The following is a 17,308-nucleotide window of genomic DNA, read 5'->3' as shown; positions in this document are numbered from 1 at the left end:
TTGATATTAAACATTACGGACTAAAAAAATTTTTTTAGGCAACTAGCCTATTGTGGAAGAGACAGTTAGTAGTAGTTTTTAAATAATAAATGTACAGTAAAGAGATTTACAGACATACATTTTTATGTGATCGCTTGTTTGCAATTAAAACATTTTTAAAGTAGACAATGCTTAATGGTTACAGTATAACTTGATATTTTTTCAAATGTAAAGATATTAAGTACATGCATTTACTAGAAACAGAAAAATCATGACGTGTAACCCTGTAAAAGCTAACCTAAACCTAAAGTTTTCCGGTTGGTATGGATATTGATTTAATAATTTTAACAGATGGGGGGAAAACTCTAAATTACACACAAAATAATGATAGGGTACAAAACACAAGATAAACACAAGATTTTAAACACAAAATACAGAAAAATTAATGCAGAACATACATTTTTTAATTTTCGTGGGTCGAATCACGAAAAGGTGTAACTGATTTTTAGCAATTTTACAGGAGCGACGCTTTGAAAGATTATTTGAAGTATGGAAAAATGCATTTCGGGACCTTTTTACCTGTCAATACTGGCTTCCTGAAAATGAATTCAGTTAAGATCTTTTGTGAGGCTATAAAATACATGTTTTTTATTAACATGGTGTGTTTAACTCAATATCGCCATTATGTTAGATACGCCTTTTCGTGATTCGACCCACGATTTGTTTGAAAAATTTCATGCTTCAGGACAAAATACTAAATAGGTATGCCTAACGGCTCGATATCACAAGCGGTCGTTTCAATTGAAAACAAAGTGAAACAACCACGTACATCACCAAGCGGACACATCTCTAATCGTAATACCAGCCTTCTATTCTAACTTACTAACTAAGTATCCGTTATAATTTGCATTTAGGGCTGACTTTCCAATAATTGGTTAACTAATTGTGTATTTGCCACCACTCCCCAATAATTCTAAAGCACAACTTTTTTTAAAAGACACTTCATTCTGGTCTTAAAAACCTTAATTAATTTTATTTTGTTTTAAACTTTTATGGTCACTAACATAATAATTTATTATTGAAGGGATAGCTTCATGTACACACGGACACACTGTTAACTATCCATTTCCGTTTTTGCTCTTGCTCTCATCAAATGGTGATTCTTTGCGAATGAACGAGACGACACGACAGGCAATGGATAGTTAACACTGTTGCCGATGGTACCTTGATTTCGAGTTTCCGATATTCCTCAGTTATTCCGTGATCAAGCTTGCAACAATGACGAAATGTAGGAAACTGAAATTATGGTACATGGTAGCAATCCCGTCAATAATAAATTGGGTAAGCCTGGGTTGCACCATATTATTTTCACTTTAGTAACCACACTGTTAGTAGTTCTAGTATATTGATATCAATGTTATGAAGTTGAGTATTGGAATTATTGATGGTGTCAACTGCCCAACTACAAAAAGTGTCAAAAAAAATAATGTTCTACTTATTGCTTCAATGTCGAATGACGTGTACACGCGCAATGTTGCACACAGTCGTTTCGTATGAAACAAGACAATCGTGTGCAACAGAGCGCGGGGACAGTTCTACTTCACGCTGGCAGGTCTTCGCAGTTTCAAACACAGGCTTATTATTATCTGCCTCAAACGATAAAATGTTTTGTCGTTTGAGACAAGTTGGCAAAAGCTTAAAGAGTGACCTCAGATCTTAGACTTCCTTAAAGTTAAAAACTTTTTTTTTACTTTTGATTCGCATAACATTCTACTGTTTTCATTTTAACCTTAGGTATAATTATGGAATTTAAAAACTTCACAATAAATCACTACTGAACAAACAATTTACAAAACAGAGAAAGGAGAAACTTTAGGAATAGTTTTCAGTCTCTGTCGAAAATAGTTGTCAGTCTGAAGTCAACATTTAAGGTTTTGGCAAACAACTTCAAGTACACAGCAACAAAAGAAAAAAGCTTAAACTTAAACATTGCTCTTGAAAATAATTACTAGAGTAATTTGTTATAGTATAGCTTGAGTTAAAAGTCAAATTGCAATTGATTTCGCACACAAGAATGTGCTGCGAGGCCATAGCCTTGTGTGTGCGGCATCCACTGTAATCGGAAATACTTGATGTCCTGTAGAATGCAGAAGTCGGTGAATGGTGAAGAGTAGAAGTGTGCTTCAATGGTGAAGAGACAAACACGCTCGCTGTCACAGACGACCGATTCAAACTAAAGACGAATCGATCGTGTGTGACAGGAAGCGTAGATGGCATCATTTTCGCAGACCTGATGTCGGGAAGGCATTTTTAATTTATTACGAGCTTTCAAAACAATATTTCTGTATGTATTTCGTAGGTACACCGACCTGTATGATATAGGTGTGACCTGTATAATAATATGATTAAAATAGTGTTATTGTGTCGAAGATTTTAGTAAGTTTAGTAGGTTTTAATGTTGCAAGCATAAAAATTATGCTGGCAATTGATGAATGTGTAGGTAATGTTAAATATAATTTACGAGTAACATCTATGAGTAAAAATATATCATGCAAGAAACTTGATTCATTCATACATGCTCATATTACATTAGAGTAAAGATTAAGGTGCAATATCACGAGGCAAATTGAAGACAAATCGTTCATAACGTACCTACTATATTTTATATTTTTATTCTATTTCAGTGAGCTGCAAAGAAAATACAACTTTGGTCCAGATGGAAAATAAAACGTAGGTGGCTGCAGTGCCAGTTACTTATGTTGTTTTTAGATAATTTTTCCAAATTAGGGTGGACGATAAGTGATGGTAGTTGATTTTATTAACCCGCAAAAGATGATTTCGACTTTTACTGCCACAATGTCTTTACAGGGAATATAAAAAATACAACGTCTACCTAAATAAACAGCAAGTAGAACAGCCAATAAATCTTAAGAGTTACTCAAATAGTAGCGTGTCGTGTCCACGGGATCCACAAAGAGGCATAAAAGTTGAAGTGGTTTCGAACAATAATAATTTAGTCGTAGAACAAGCTTCGTGTCGAAAATAATCCCAGTTTTACCGAGTGGGTAAATTGCAATTCGAACCAGTTTAAAACTTTACCCTCGATAGCTGGATCGAACTTGGGGGGACGATCGGTTAGCAAGACTAAAATTGCGTTTTAACTATCTAGTTAATTATACTAGGTTCACTTGCAACCAAGCTTACAACCTGCTTCGCATTTAGCCATTTCTACACAAACTTCCTAAATTTTTGGAGTACATTAACCAATTAGGCGTCTATCTTGTAAATGGATATAGATGAAAATCGGTGGTTTGAAACCTACCTGCCTTCTGCCTAAAGTAAGTAATTTATAAAACTAAAGAGTTTGTTTGTTTGTTTGGTTGAACGCGCTAATCTCAGGAACTACTGGTTTGATTTGAAAAAATACTTTTGTATTGGATAGTCCATTTATCGAAGATCATCACCCTACAGCCAATAGGGGCGGAGTAGTAAAGAAAAATGTTGCAAAAACAGGAAAAATTATTCAAAGTACTTATTTTCACGCATACTAAGTCGCGGGGAAAGCTAGTAGCTAAAATCAAATCATTTCCTTGAAGATTGGTTATTCAATCAAGAGGTTGTTGGTTACATCATTACTCTTTTGTCAAGATTCTAAGCATATTTTGAGCAAAGTAATTAAAAACCTACATTTTTGGTTAAGCTTTTATTTATACAAAGTCCCCCTGTATATTCCATTTCGTTGCAGAAAGACTATTGTGCACCATCTGCAAACATTTCCGAGATAAAAGTACCTAACACTCGAAAAAACTGTTTTCAATTTGTGAAAGAGTTTTCAGAACTGGATCGACATTATCTCCAGAAAATATCTTTTGCGGGTACTGTTTACAAACAGATCCTTTGTTTCTTCAAAGCGTAAAATTAAGTGCTTTCTTAAAATTTTCGTCAAAACTATTACTTGCTAGCTTTTGCCCGCGGCTTCACCCGCGTGAAATTTAGTTTGTCACAGATCGGCATAAGTTACAGCCTATATGTTATTCTGGGTATTAAACAATAATACCGTAAAGTTTCATCAATATCCGTTCAGCAGTTTTTGCGTGAAAGAGTAACAAACATCCAGACATCCACACAAACTTTCGCATTTATAATATTAGTAGGATATTCTGTGCATTGCGAAGTTATTATTGAAGCAAATCACAAGGAGCGAAACCCCATTCTGAGTGGATTTGATTTTTAAAAGGCCGACAATAATGGCCTTCTGAATTGAAAGGGAAAATTCGCGTTGCAAAGTTGGCTTCGTTATCTGTCATTTGTAAGAAAAATTATGACTACCATTTTTGGGGTGAAATTTTTTTATTAAGCTTTGCGCGTAAATTGTGTTTTGACAATATTACTCATTTAAATAAAGGGTCAGCTTTGAAATGACACGTATTAAAACGTAAAACTAGTAATGATAATGTATTTTATAGGTAATTAAAATCACGTGACAATGTTTTAGAATAATTTATTTATAGTGAGAAGTAATAGTAGGCAAAGAAAATACCNCCCCATTCTTACGGCACTTTATTGAAAATCAGGAAAACGCGCTTAATAAAAATGTTATAAAACGTTTTTCAACAAATGAAAAACGTTTTATAACATTTTTATTAAATTTCCAACTAGCAAGATTCGGACTTGTGAATACGGACTAAGAACTGTTTTTCAATGGCACGACGTAAAAAATCTTCAATTTTGCGACGACGTAAAAAATATTCAGTGTTGCGATCCTATAGAGTAATCGTTCTATCGAAAATGACCCTTGTGAATACGGATTTAGAAATGTTTTTCAATGGGACGACTTATGAATGTCAGTGAGATCTTGACTGTCAAAATACGTGAATTAAGCCACAGGTGGGGCCAGTATAGATTATAATTGTTTCTTAAACAAAGTAGCCGGGTAGTGTAAACAGGTCAGACGCTTTGTTTTCCGGCACTTTACCGAGCATAATCCCGACGGCTAAATATCCAGCAGTGTACTGATATAGGCTGACTGTTTGCTACATAAAGAGCTGTGGTTTTCTGAATACAGAAAAATAAAATAAAATAAAAAAATACATGCAACCCAACGCGTGGTCCGTCCAAAATAAGACTTGTGCGGTGGTGTTAAAATCCAAAATATAAAAGAACATGTCTTACCTTCGTTGAGGAGCGGCAGCACATCTGCATCCGGCTTGCCGGCCGGACACAACGGTAGTATAGGGGGAGGAGGCGGCGCACCTTCGGCCTCCTCGCCGACCTGTGGAGATGAACATGTTAATCACATTGAAAAAAACTTTGTACCAGCTTTTATTTAGTTTCACCTGTCTCGTTTGTCGGTATATCTTGCAAGTTAAGTTAAGACTCTAAAACTTATTTATTGTTCCCAAATAGGCTTCCAAAAAGCGCTACAGACGTCCCAGTATTGCTTTAACCCTGCCACTGCTTTGGGACAATATTTGGGGCAGTGCTTAGAAGAAGCAATGCAAGAAGCTAAGTCACTATGACATCGACTTTTTCAAGGGTTTACACTATTTCTAAAATAAAGGTTAAAACTAATATTATTATATTTATTTTATCCACTTGCATGACTTTCTTTATTGACTTAGCTTCGATTGAAAAAGTTTATATCAACTTCAAAGCAACTGAGGGTAATCCAACACCAAAGAATGATATGCAAATGGAAACCAATTCATTTGTGTAATGTATGCCGAGCGCTTTTTTACCACAAAGAAAATGCACATTAAATGGCAATGGCAATGAATAAAAACATATTTTCAATCAATAAAGTAACATGACTTAAGATTCTGTTGCTAAATAGTATCTGTCTATGCAAACTTGAAATGCTACATTTTTTAGCTAACCAACCAAAGAAAAGGTAGGTATTAAATTCACTTGTAAGAAATAATATTCAGCAGTTTTTTATTCAAAAGGGCGCGAGGGCAATGAGTCCGGAAAAATCTTCTTTTCTGCAAGTCACCACAAATTTTCTTTGCGGTAAAAAAGTCCGGTCATTAACACTTCTGGATTTTGTGTTGACTTTAAAATATTGAATTTCAGCTTTTTTCCAAAAACATCAGAAGGTACCGTTTAATTTTACAAACTATTACGAGACTCAGGAGAACAAAAGAAAATAAACATAAAACCCTTATCGTTCAACAAGCTCAAGTAATATAATTATGTATGTTGAATGTATCCTTTTAAGATTAATTTTGAGACGTTGATTTGTTAGGAATTATGAAACTGAACTAGCTCCTGTATGTGTTAACAGTATAAAAAATTATGAGAGCGAGGAATTGATATTGTAGGAATTAGGTTTTGGTGATTTGTTAAAGGGGAATTGTACTATTGACATCGAATTGGACAAGATTCAATTTTTTTTCTTTTAATAAATCTTGAAATTTTAAGTAAAACTAATATTAAAAAGAATCATGAAAATATATCTACAAATACAAAAGTTACAGGGCCCTAAAGTTGCGCATAACAAATATTCGCGCCATTTTGATCGGTGTAGACACGACAGTCATTCAGAGTACAAACAGTAAATCACCACTGGTCCAGTGCTGTTGACAGATTTTTTTTAAATCTAGTAGGTAGTTTTTAATTTTTCAGCTAGGGTCACTCAAGATTCTTTCTTAGTAAAATTGTGTAACCTTTTTTTACATATCCAAGACCTGACCAAATTTAAAATGATTGAAACTTGAACAGGTGGCCTGACGTCACGGCACCGCCAAAGTTCCACGCGAAAATATAGAGGTAATTTAAATAATTAATTTAGCAGCCATTTCTTGATGGATTTCAAAAATAACTTCACCGGCTTTTTAGTTTTGGTCTATATTTTAATCCCATTCAGTGAAATTTAATGTTTTCAACATCACGAAACTTACTTACGTACTCGTAGTATCTGCTCAAAAAGTTGAATCCTTACGAAATGTTTTTGAAAAGGTACTTAGCTACCATTTACTGACTAACCACAAAATCTCAGACTCTATAATACCTACAAACTTGAGGCAGGTATTTTCCTTAAAATAGACATCCGCTAAGAACAGATTTTACTATAAATTCCACCCTTATGGGGGTAAAACGGGATCCGTGCGTACGAAATCGCGGGCGGCCGCTAGTTTATTATCATTATGCCATTTTTTTTCTGCTATTAAAATATTGATATAAAACTACCACGAAAAGTTTTATTATTAAATTAATGAACTGTTTCGTGATTTTTACCTGTGTAAAGTTTTAAGTCTTCAACCTAACAATTTTCTAATAAAAAAACTTATTCCAGAAGACTATAAAACTTTACCTCCTTATTTTGTAAGTGAGCGAATATTGAATATTATAAGTTAAATTGCTTTGTAAACTAGCTGACACATTCCATTAAGTACATAAGTAAGCATTGCCGTAGTAAATTGTTTGAGCGATTTCCAAGTCAAGCTGAGCGCCTTATTAGTGTTGCTAAGTAATTTACCTTGACTGCATACGGATTTGGTATTTGAGCTTTACTCAATCACTAAGTTCGACGCAGTGTAAGTTACTTTATAGCAATTGAATTATTTAGTAATTTCTCAAGACATAGGTGAGACTATCTAAGAGGGATTCTACTTATGATACTTACTTCGAATCTAAAAAGAAATTGTATGAAGATTTTTAGCTGTATTATAAGTAGGTATTACATTTGATAGAATGTACGTATGTTTTAAAACATATTAATTTATTTAATATGTGCAGGTTAAAATTGAATTTTATTGGTTTATTGATGTCTAATTAAAATAGGTTAATCTAGGAACATGAAAAAAAAGAACATGCAACTCAGTTTTGATATTGAATGAAATAACTGACTTTCCATCAAAATCGATTGAAAATCTAGATCTCAATTGCTTGGCTAGCTTTTTAACAGAAAAATATGCGATTTCATATTATTTTCTCTTCAATAGACATGCAACTCGAGAGAAGTATTGCAGCGAATACCTGTCAAACCCACAACTGCCTTAGTAAATGCAAGCTGATTTTTATTTTATAAGTATTAAAAGAGAGTTTTCTATTAGTATACAATGTTATCCTATAATATTATAAATAAAGGTAAAAGTTTGTGTGGATGTTTGTTACTCTTTCAAAAACTACTGAACGGATTTGGTTGAAACCTTACAGTATTATTATTTGTAACCTAGATTAACATATAGGCTATAATTTATGCAAATCTGTGGCACTAAAATTCACGCGGGTGAAGCCGCGGGCAAAAGCTAGTTTTATGATATTTTCTTGTTTAGGTAATTTTGATAAAACTGTTATTTTTAGAATAAAAATTAATTGAAAGCTTTTTCATAAGATTATATATAGTATCTTTCTATTTTAACATTTAGTACCTACAAATACTAGTTTACAAAAAAAAAGTTTTTCTTTTACCCAAAGATAATTCATATTGGATGTGTTTTCTACCAGCCCCCTTATTACAAAAATATTATGTCTCATATTTTTATCACGTCAAGTTTTTGAGATATCCACATTAACCTAAGTAAGCTGTCTTGTTAGCAGTGTCGGAGTTTCTACTTTATTTTAATTGCATTTAAGTATTATTTTAGCATTTTCACTTATTTTAAAACGTCACCAAGGCAGTGTAAATTAAGCCCAAATAACTTTTGCTAAGTTTGTGGTCAAATTATATTGTCAAAAACGAAGAGACCAATCACTGAGGCCGTAAAACGGTCGTATTTCTATTACTTTCAAATCTCGGTAACAAACCTGATAAAAAATGGGTTCCTGGTGTAGTGTGCGAAAATTTGAGAAGTATATTATTACACTAGGCTGCAGCAAAAAGAAAACATATACAATTCGGCACCCCAATGTTATGGAGAGAACCAACAAATCACACTAATGACTGTTACTTCTGCCTCACTGAAACTACAGGTTTTGACAACAAAAACCAAGAACATACAATATCCTGATGTTTCATCAGGCACAAAACAACAGTGCTACAATCTGAAGGAGTTCTTTATCCGTCATTACCCAGCAATTCCAGTAAGGGAAAGATGCTTGATATTAATTTAAAGCAGTAGTGAAGTTTCCTGGGAAACTATAAATTTATCTGAAAATTATGCAGAAATTGTTTCCAAATTATTGAGGAATTACCAGATAATGGGTGTGAATAAGTCGTTAAAAATTCATTTTTTACATTCTCATCTGGATTTTTTTCCTGAGAACCTGGAAAGCGTGAGTGTTGAGCATGGCGAAAGTTTTCACCAGGATTTGAAGGTTTTTGAGGAAAGATACCAAGGAATTTGGGATAAAAATATGTTATCGGATTGCTGCTGGTCTATAATAAGGGAAACTGATACTAATCAGTATAAAAGAAGGAGTAACACGACTCAGTTTTGATTGTTTTTAGAGATAAATGTATAAAAATGATAAAAATTAACATAATTAATATTTACAAAATTTGACGTCCTAAATTTTTTCTAAGTTCAGTTTTTTTGTAAGGGTTAATAACTCTACCGATACATATCAGTTTCATCTCTGAGTAAAAAACCTTGTAAACTAGTTATTAGTGCCCACGTCTGGCCGGTCAAATTAATTAAGGCTTTCCCTAGCTTTACAAAATTATGATTTTTATACTTATTATTACAGTGCAATTTAATAATATACACAATTAGAGTCGACTATTATTAGGTCGATTTTATTCGTGTACTATATTGATGACTTTGGTATTATAGATAATATTATGACTTCAACAACTAAATAGGCAAATACTGGAGATCGCATGCAAAATTGTGGGTCACATACCGTGCGCAAACGCCATTTGTGGTTGCGGTTTGAATCTAGCTGGGGACACCTTTTGTGTATGTATAATTAGGACGAACATTTAGGTACACCAGAAATCGTGTGGCCGTTTACAGTAATATACAAGTAGATAATATAGTACAGCCAGTACTAAGTACAAGGGTCGTTATTAATTCGAAGCTCTAAATATCGACTATCAGTCGTCTAGCTATAGATATTTGCGCAATTTTAATTCATATCAAACGAATTTTATCGATATATGGTTCCACTTGCTTGAGGCAGCCCTTATCCCTTCAAGTGCCAGCGAATCGAGAGACAATAGAAATCAATCATTATCGCGGTCTTGCACAAGTTAAAAATTACATGAATCAGACTAGGTATTTCTCTTTGATGTAGGTAGTTATAAATTATGAAGACCGTATTAATAACTGGACACAACGTCCCCTATTGCGCGCCCTTATGGCTGGCAGAACGCGAACCGTTCTACCCTTTCCGCTGTCAAACCATCTCGGTCAAAGCAAAGGGACGCGAAATCCTCATCACGCACATGACTTGTGTCATGTCGCGATTTTTGCTGAGCGGGCGCCTCTAGCTTATTTTTAAGAAAAGGTAATATACCTACTGCCAATTTGTTATAAAAATTAAATATGCTGAACAAAGTTTTTCTTATCCTTATTTACCTATTTCTCATCTTAAACGCATCTGAAAATCACCTGGAAACTCACATTACCTGCAGTGATCACACCCCCGCCGGTCACATTGCAATAGTCAACACAATTATACAGCACAAACACACAGACACGCAGACCGCAGTTTTTACAAGTAACACCATCACTGGATTGTCGATTTACCGGTAAAATTAAATATTTACGTAGAATTTACAGATTACTGACGTGATTATTATTATTATTCTGTCTAATGGCTTACTGAAGTGATGCAGTGTTTATTGTAATTCTTGACATTACACATGACACAAAAATTTGACGTGATGATTTAGTTTTTACTTCAGATCAGAAACAGCCTGAAAGCTCTGCTAGCTTTGAATAATTTTTGCAATTTTAAAAGAAGGTTTACCAGTTAGTAGGTATTTTAAATTATAAAACATAGTAGGTATTGTATTTATGCGTTTGCAAACTTTATCATGGACGAGGCCGAGACTATGTCTTATACGTAATGTTTCGACTGGGTATACTATTTTGCAAAGCTCGTTAAAGATTTCACGATGATCTTTGGCATTATAATCATTACAATTATTCATCAGTAGGAATCCGATGCCATCGTTTGCCAACGTTTTTGATAATATGAAATTGTTTGACTCGTAGTAATAGGTAGTATTTATTATTTAGTGGTAATAGTAGTTTAATATTTAATAATTATTTATATTCCACAAAGTTGTAAACCTTTAGTGAAAATTTCAGAATTTAACACTTGAGCCCATTCGTAGCACAAGCATATTTAGCTTACTACGAGGGGTTATCACTAATTTGTACTTACAAATCTATACTTATAATAAATCTGTAGAGAGGTCAATTCTGTACATGAAATATATTTTCAAAATAACTATCAGGGGGTGATTAGTGATCGATACTAATGCCAAAAATGCAATCAGTAAAATGTTTGTCTGTCTGTCTGTCTGCCTGTATGTTCCTTATAGAAACAAAAACTACTCGACGGATTTTAACAAAACTTGGTACAATTATTCTTCATACTCCTGGGCAGGTTATAGGATACTTAGGAATTCCCACGGGAACGGGATTAAGCGGGAAAATCCTTTTGTATTAAAAATCTAAACCGCTTAAGTTAGACGCTTGAAATTTGGCATGCAGGTACCTTAGTAAACTTAGAGCTTAGTTACAACAGGATATTGCAAAATTCCCACGGGAACGGGAGTAAGCGGGAAAAAACATTTGTATGAAAAATCTAAACCGCTTAAGTTAGACGCTTGAAATTTGGCGTCCAGGTACCTTAGTAAATTTAAAGCTTAGTTACAACAGGATATTGCGAAATTCCCACGGGAACGGGAGTTAGCGGGAAAAAAACATTTGTATGAAAAAATTTAAACCGCGTATGATAGATGAAGGGGGCAAAACGGGATCCACGCGTACGAAGTCGCGGGCGGCCGCTAGTTGCTAATATTCTTAAAAAAATGATAAGTCTCTCTAAATACTTGTGTATATAACTCAAAGGTGACTGACTGACTGACTGACATAGTGATCTATCAACGCACAGCCCAAAACTGGACGGATCGGGCTGTTTGGCATGCAGGTAGATGTTATGATGACGTAGGCAACCGCTAAGAAAGTATTTTACGAAACTCTACCCCTAAGGGGATAAAACGGGATCCACGTGTACGAAGTCGCGGGTGGCCGCTTGTAATAAATAAGTTAAAAAAACCATGTGAAAATGTTATTACGACAATAATCTGACCTCCAGACATTCCACTTATCACGGGACATAAACATCTTCACAAATCTTTCTAATAATACTATTTACCTACATTTCTTGTCAGCTAAAGTAAATTTCGTGTATCACTATTGGAATGGGAATTAGTCAGACCGTACCCAGAACTTCTGAACTTATTTGACGTTAAGCTTACTACGAAAAACCAAATGTCAAAGTGTGTAACTATTCCATAAGTATGTCCTTTGGTACTTTTGGAAGGCAACGCTGCCCGTCCAGATTATTTTATGTAAATACTTGCAAAACTATAGCAAAGAGTCATTAGACCCAAAACTTATTTAGAAGTTGAAATTACATTTCTTAGGTGCATGAACATCGTATCCGTTCCATTAAGTAGAGACGATTCCAAGTCGAAATGAGAGCAATAAACTGTTTATGAATCTTTTAATACCATTAAATTACTGAAAAACGGATATCATTGTTATTTGGCCAAATAATTCATCATCATCATCTCAGCCACAGGACGCGCCACTGCTGAACATAGGCCTCCCCCAATGCTTTCCATGTTGCCCAGTTGGTAGCGGCCTGCGTCCAGCGCTTTCTTGCTACCTTTAAAATGTCGTCGGTCCACCACCAAATAACTCAATGTTGTTTTGATGTAAGTACTGTAATACTACTGTTAAGTTTCATTGAAATTCCTTTAATTAGTTGTTTTTTTCAGCAAAAAGAGCAATTATAAAACCTTTATATAATCTGCGGTTTAAATCAAGTCATCGTTAAAATCTGTAAGTAATATGACAAAATTAAACAGCCAATCCAATCAAAGGTAAATTCGATTCAGTTGACCGTAATGAGTCGTACTTAAACGACAAAGGCTGTCAATTGCAACGTTATTAACTCACGACGAACAAAGCGTGGACATTGTCCTAATTACCGTTTCAAGCCTGGCCAAGCTAATATTAAACAACCTGCACAGTTCTAAATTGATGCATGGTTCAAATTTTCTCAAGTTTAAGTTGTCAGATTAAAAAGTAATTTCAGTTGTTATTTTAAAAAGGTACGAGAAAGATTCCGGGGTAAAAATCTTATTAAGAATTACTTTTATTCTAATCAACATTAAATAGGTATGAATAGGTAAAAACAGTAAAAAATATTTTGGTGCTTGAAATCATATGTACTGTTATCATTTATTATAATTAGAATACTTCTTAATTAAAATGCCTCTCTTTAAAGAGATAGATAATCTAGATAAGTTAGCTACCTAAATTAATAACTTTACGTACCTATTTACACACAGTTGAATCTGTCAACTTATCGAAGTATAATGAAAAGTTTTAGTTTAGTTTATTTTGAAAAGTTAACTGTTATGTTTGGTCTGTAGCAGTGGTGATAGAATTATTCGCGCCCAAACTACAATATTGTTGTTTCATTAGTACCTGTCGTGTGTGCAATGTTCAAACAGATGTCGTGGTCCGCGGTAACACTGCTAATGTACTTCAGTGTACCCTAAACAATGTACAGGCTACCCATTTGTTGCAAATTCGATCCTATTACAACTAAATAAGATCCCAAGTGTTTAATTGACCTGCCGTCTGTACTTTCCATTCTTAAAATGCTTGCTCTTGATTGTACCCTTGTCAGAAATCCAATTACACCGGTATTCACAAACATTACTATGAGGTCTCATAGTACGCGTGGTCGCTCAGGGTGACACACGAACCAATGACAGATCTCTATTCAACGCTGTGCGTTCGATTTGCTGCTTCACATAAGCAAGCATCGTTTGTGAATACGGGCGTTAGTGTCGTAACTTTTTTAACGGAATTACAAACGCACTGCTAAGGGGTCGATTTCAAACTTTAGATGGAACGATATAANTTTACTCTACAAAAAAAATTAATTAGAATACTTGTAAATATAGAACAGACGGACACTTGCAAACCACATTTTAGAACACTTAAAATTTTAACTTTACCGTGTATCTATATCTTAGAAATATGTAAATTTGTCTTTAAATACCCTGAATTCTACACTAAAAGAGAACATGTCCAAACCACCCATCAACTTAGACACAGAAATAAATTAAACTTACCTTATTCCAAAATGTCAATGTTTTCTTCCGGTCCGTTGGTAATGTCTATAAAAATATTTAATAAGCTACCCAATTTTCTCAAAACCGAAACTAAACTGAATATCTTTGTTAAGAAATTAAAACTCTTCCTTATTAATAAAAGCTATTACAACATTAAAGAATACTTAGAAGACAAGTTCTAATAAAAATGCAACTAAGTATGTATGGTAAAATATAATATAATGTGCAATAAATAAACCTCAAATGCTATAAATTTTAAATAAATAAATATACCAGGTATACAATAATAAATAAATATGCTAAGTATATAAATTTTAATATAATAGGATATAATATACATAACATACCAAAACTAAATCCTGCCAAAAAAAGTAGCCCTAAGTGCAATAATTTAGATGAAAATATAAATATAAGTATAATGAATAATAAATATTAAATAAGTATAATAATAATAAATACAGATTAAAAATAAATTTGATAATTAATAATCATAGAATAATTAATGCAATAAATCCAAATAAATCTAAAAATCTTCCTCTCTCCTAAAATGCAGTGCCCGACAGGGTCCATAATTGTATCTTACCTTACCAATAACACCTTTTGTAAACATTATGGAAGCAATAAACTATTGAGTATTGAGTATTGAGTATTGGATCCATCAACGTAACAAATGCGAATGTTTGCTTGATCCTAAAATACTACGAAAAGCTAAAACATTTTTGAGCGAAAATAGAAACTATTGCCACTTGCCGACTGGTACAGAAAGTCAGTGGCATGGGCAGGCCTCCTACTAGGTGGACTGACGATCTGGTAAAGGTCGCGGGAAGAGCCTGGATGCGGGTAGCGCAAGACCGTTCATTATGGAAAACCTTGGGGGAGGCCTTTGTCCAGCAGTGGACGTCATTTGGCTGAAACGAACGATCGAACGAACGAAAAGTCCGTTTACAATTATCTGTACATAAGTAATAAGAATAAATTAATTATTGAACTTTAAACAATAACTGTATATTGCTATTTTTGTTCTAAGACCAAGGCGGTGCGGATGGCCACCTACTTGGTACTGTGTTGGTACTAAGGTGAGGCCTTTGTCATGGAATACTCGTATGTACCTACTTACAGGATACCTTTTCTTGCCATAATACCTTCAATTTATAACCTCTCCAGTCTCCAGCAATATCTATCCAGTTTCACTCAGTTAATAAATAAATAAAGTTGCAAACGAATGATCTCCAATGCGCTTTTGGGTCAAATAGTTCCGTGAAGGGCCATCAAGGGGAGGCGCCTCATAACGGCAAGGACAAAACTCTGTCCCTTCTGTGGAGAGACTTGTAGGGTCACCAACTGCCAACTCATACATCGTCGCTTGCCTCTCTAACTGACGTAACTGACATTTTACAAAATTTTCAGGCGATTAGACAGATCGACTCGTCTTGCGAAATTGATCAAGATGGTGTAGATAACTCAGTTTCGAAAAAAAATTTAGATACGTCAGTTAGAGAGGCAAGCGACGACATAGGTATAAAAGGTTTATTTTTTCATAACAAAAACGTTGATAGGTACTTTTTACGTGGTTTTTATTATTAAATAATTTTGAATTTTCATTAGGCTGATTTGCATTGACTGGGGCTTTTATTTATGGACATCATACCTAGGAATGTAGTAGCGTAATTACTGAGAATAACACCGCAATCGTCATGAAAACTATGAAATTAATTGAATGAACACTACATGCAATGCCATCAATTCAAAAGCTTGTTCAACACAAGTAATTTGTATTAAGCTTTTACCACATTGATTGCAGAAAAAAATAATTGAATTCAAGTTAAACTTATATTTTTTTTATGTTTTGCCAGCCCTGACGAGGAGTAGCAACGCGGACAAGCATCTATCGCGTCGTTATGTTCTTTACCGTATTTTTACAACAGAAAATAAAGTTAATTTAGTAAGTAACTTAGGGTAAGCAGCTCGAATGATGACCTGGTAATACGTTTTACTTCTGGGTCGCTGTGCGAAGTGGAGGGGACCACTCGTACTTTATTTGGCGCTTATGAGTTTTGTTTGATATTAGTTTTAGTGTTGCCACTCTTTCTAGGTTTGGGGCTGAATAATACTTGACAGGGACTGTTTGACTACTTGTCTCTAGTACAATAAATACTGTACCATTTATATAAGTCTTTCCAACTATGGTTTCAGCTGTTTTTTTTTTATTGTACTATGTATGTTCTTTTTCTATCATAAAGGTTGTAACAAGGTTAACGAGTGAGGTACATCATATCAACATCAGTAACTCATAACCACGAAAAACAATGTAAATACCTGTACCACCCGGGAATAGAACCTATGAATTGCGAAAACAGTCTAACGCCCGTATTCACAAACATTACTATGAGGTCTCACAGTGCTCCTGGACGCACAGAGTGACAAATGAACCAATCACAAAGCTCTATTCAACGCTGTGCGTTCGATTTGCTGCTTTACTTAAGCAAGCAACGTTTGTGAATACGGGCGTAAGTCTCTAAACCTAGATCTCAGATCTCTATGGGCATATAAACTTTAATTTTAACATTCATCTAAAACAAAGCCTCCTATTCTAATAATAGTCTCAAGTTAACTAACGTCTCCTATCCCAACTCGTGCTTGTATAATAATGTATAACATAGTTGGAGCTTTTCAACAGTCCATCAAAGTCCCTTGCGGTCGACTTTTGGGTAACTTTAGACATGAGTATACCTTTAGGATGTTTACAATAGTTGCCACATTATTGTCATTTTACCGTGGAATTTGTTAAAAACATTCTTATAGTGACGTGCACCCGTAGTGGGAAATACTATACATAATTATACTCGTATTCTAGTCTAGCGGAACCTTTTTTAGTACTCAAAGTATAATAAACTTTGACCTAAGCTGTTCAAAATAAGATTTCCCACAACGTAGTAATTTGTGCTTGAAAGATTTCTACTTCATAAAACTTAAGACTTTCAGCATCTTTTGATTGTTCATGTTCAACAACATGAAACAAATTAAAGAAAATACCTGCCTTATTATGCATAAAAA

General features: G+C 34.2%; 1 protein-coding gene across 1 annotated transcript in view; it reads right to left on the bottom strand.

Moving 5' to 3' along the window:
- LOC114358994 (uncharacterized) overlaps positions 1-17,308 on the bottom strand; it is a 200,162-nt gene that overhangs the window by 72,916 nt on the left and 109,938 nt on the right. Inside the window, exon 5 of the mRNA XM_028313210.1 lies at positions 5,152-5,251. Within this exon, the coding sequence (XP_028169011.1) occupies positions 5,152-5,251 (100 nt within the window). The remainder of the gene's footprint in view (positions 1-5,151; positions 5,252-17,308) is intronic.

Source organism: Ostrinia furnacalis, unplaced genomic scaffold (assembly GCF_004193835.3).
Source record: "Ostrinia furnacalis isolate ACB-3 unplaced genomic scaffold, ASM419383v2 OfSCF4162, whole genome shotgun sequence".
NCBI classification, from domain to species: domain Eukaryota; kingdom Metazoa; phylum Arthropoda; class Insecta; order Lepidoptera; family Crambidae; genus Ostrinia; species Ostrinia furnacalis.
This window is presented reverse-complemented; position numbering and strand designations above follow the sequence as displayed.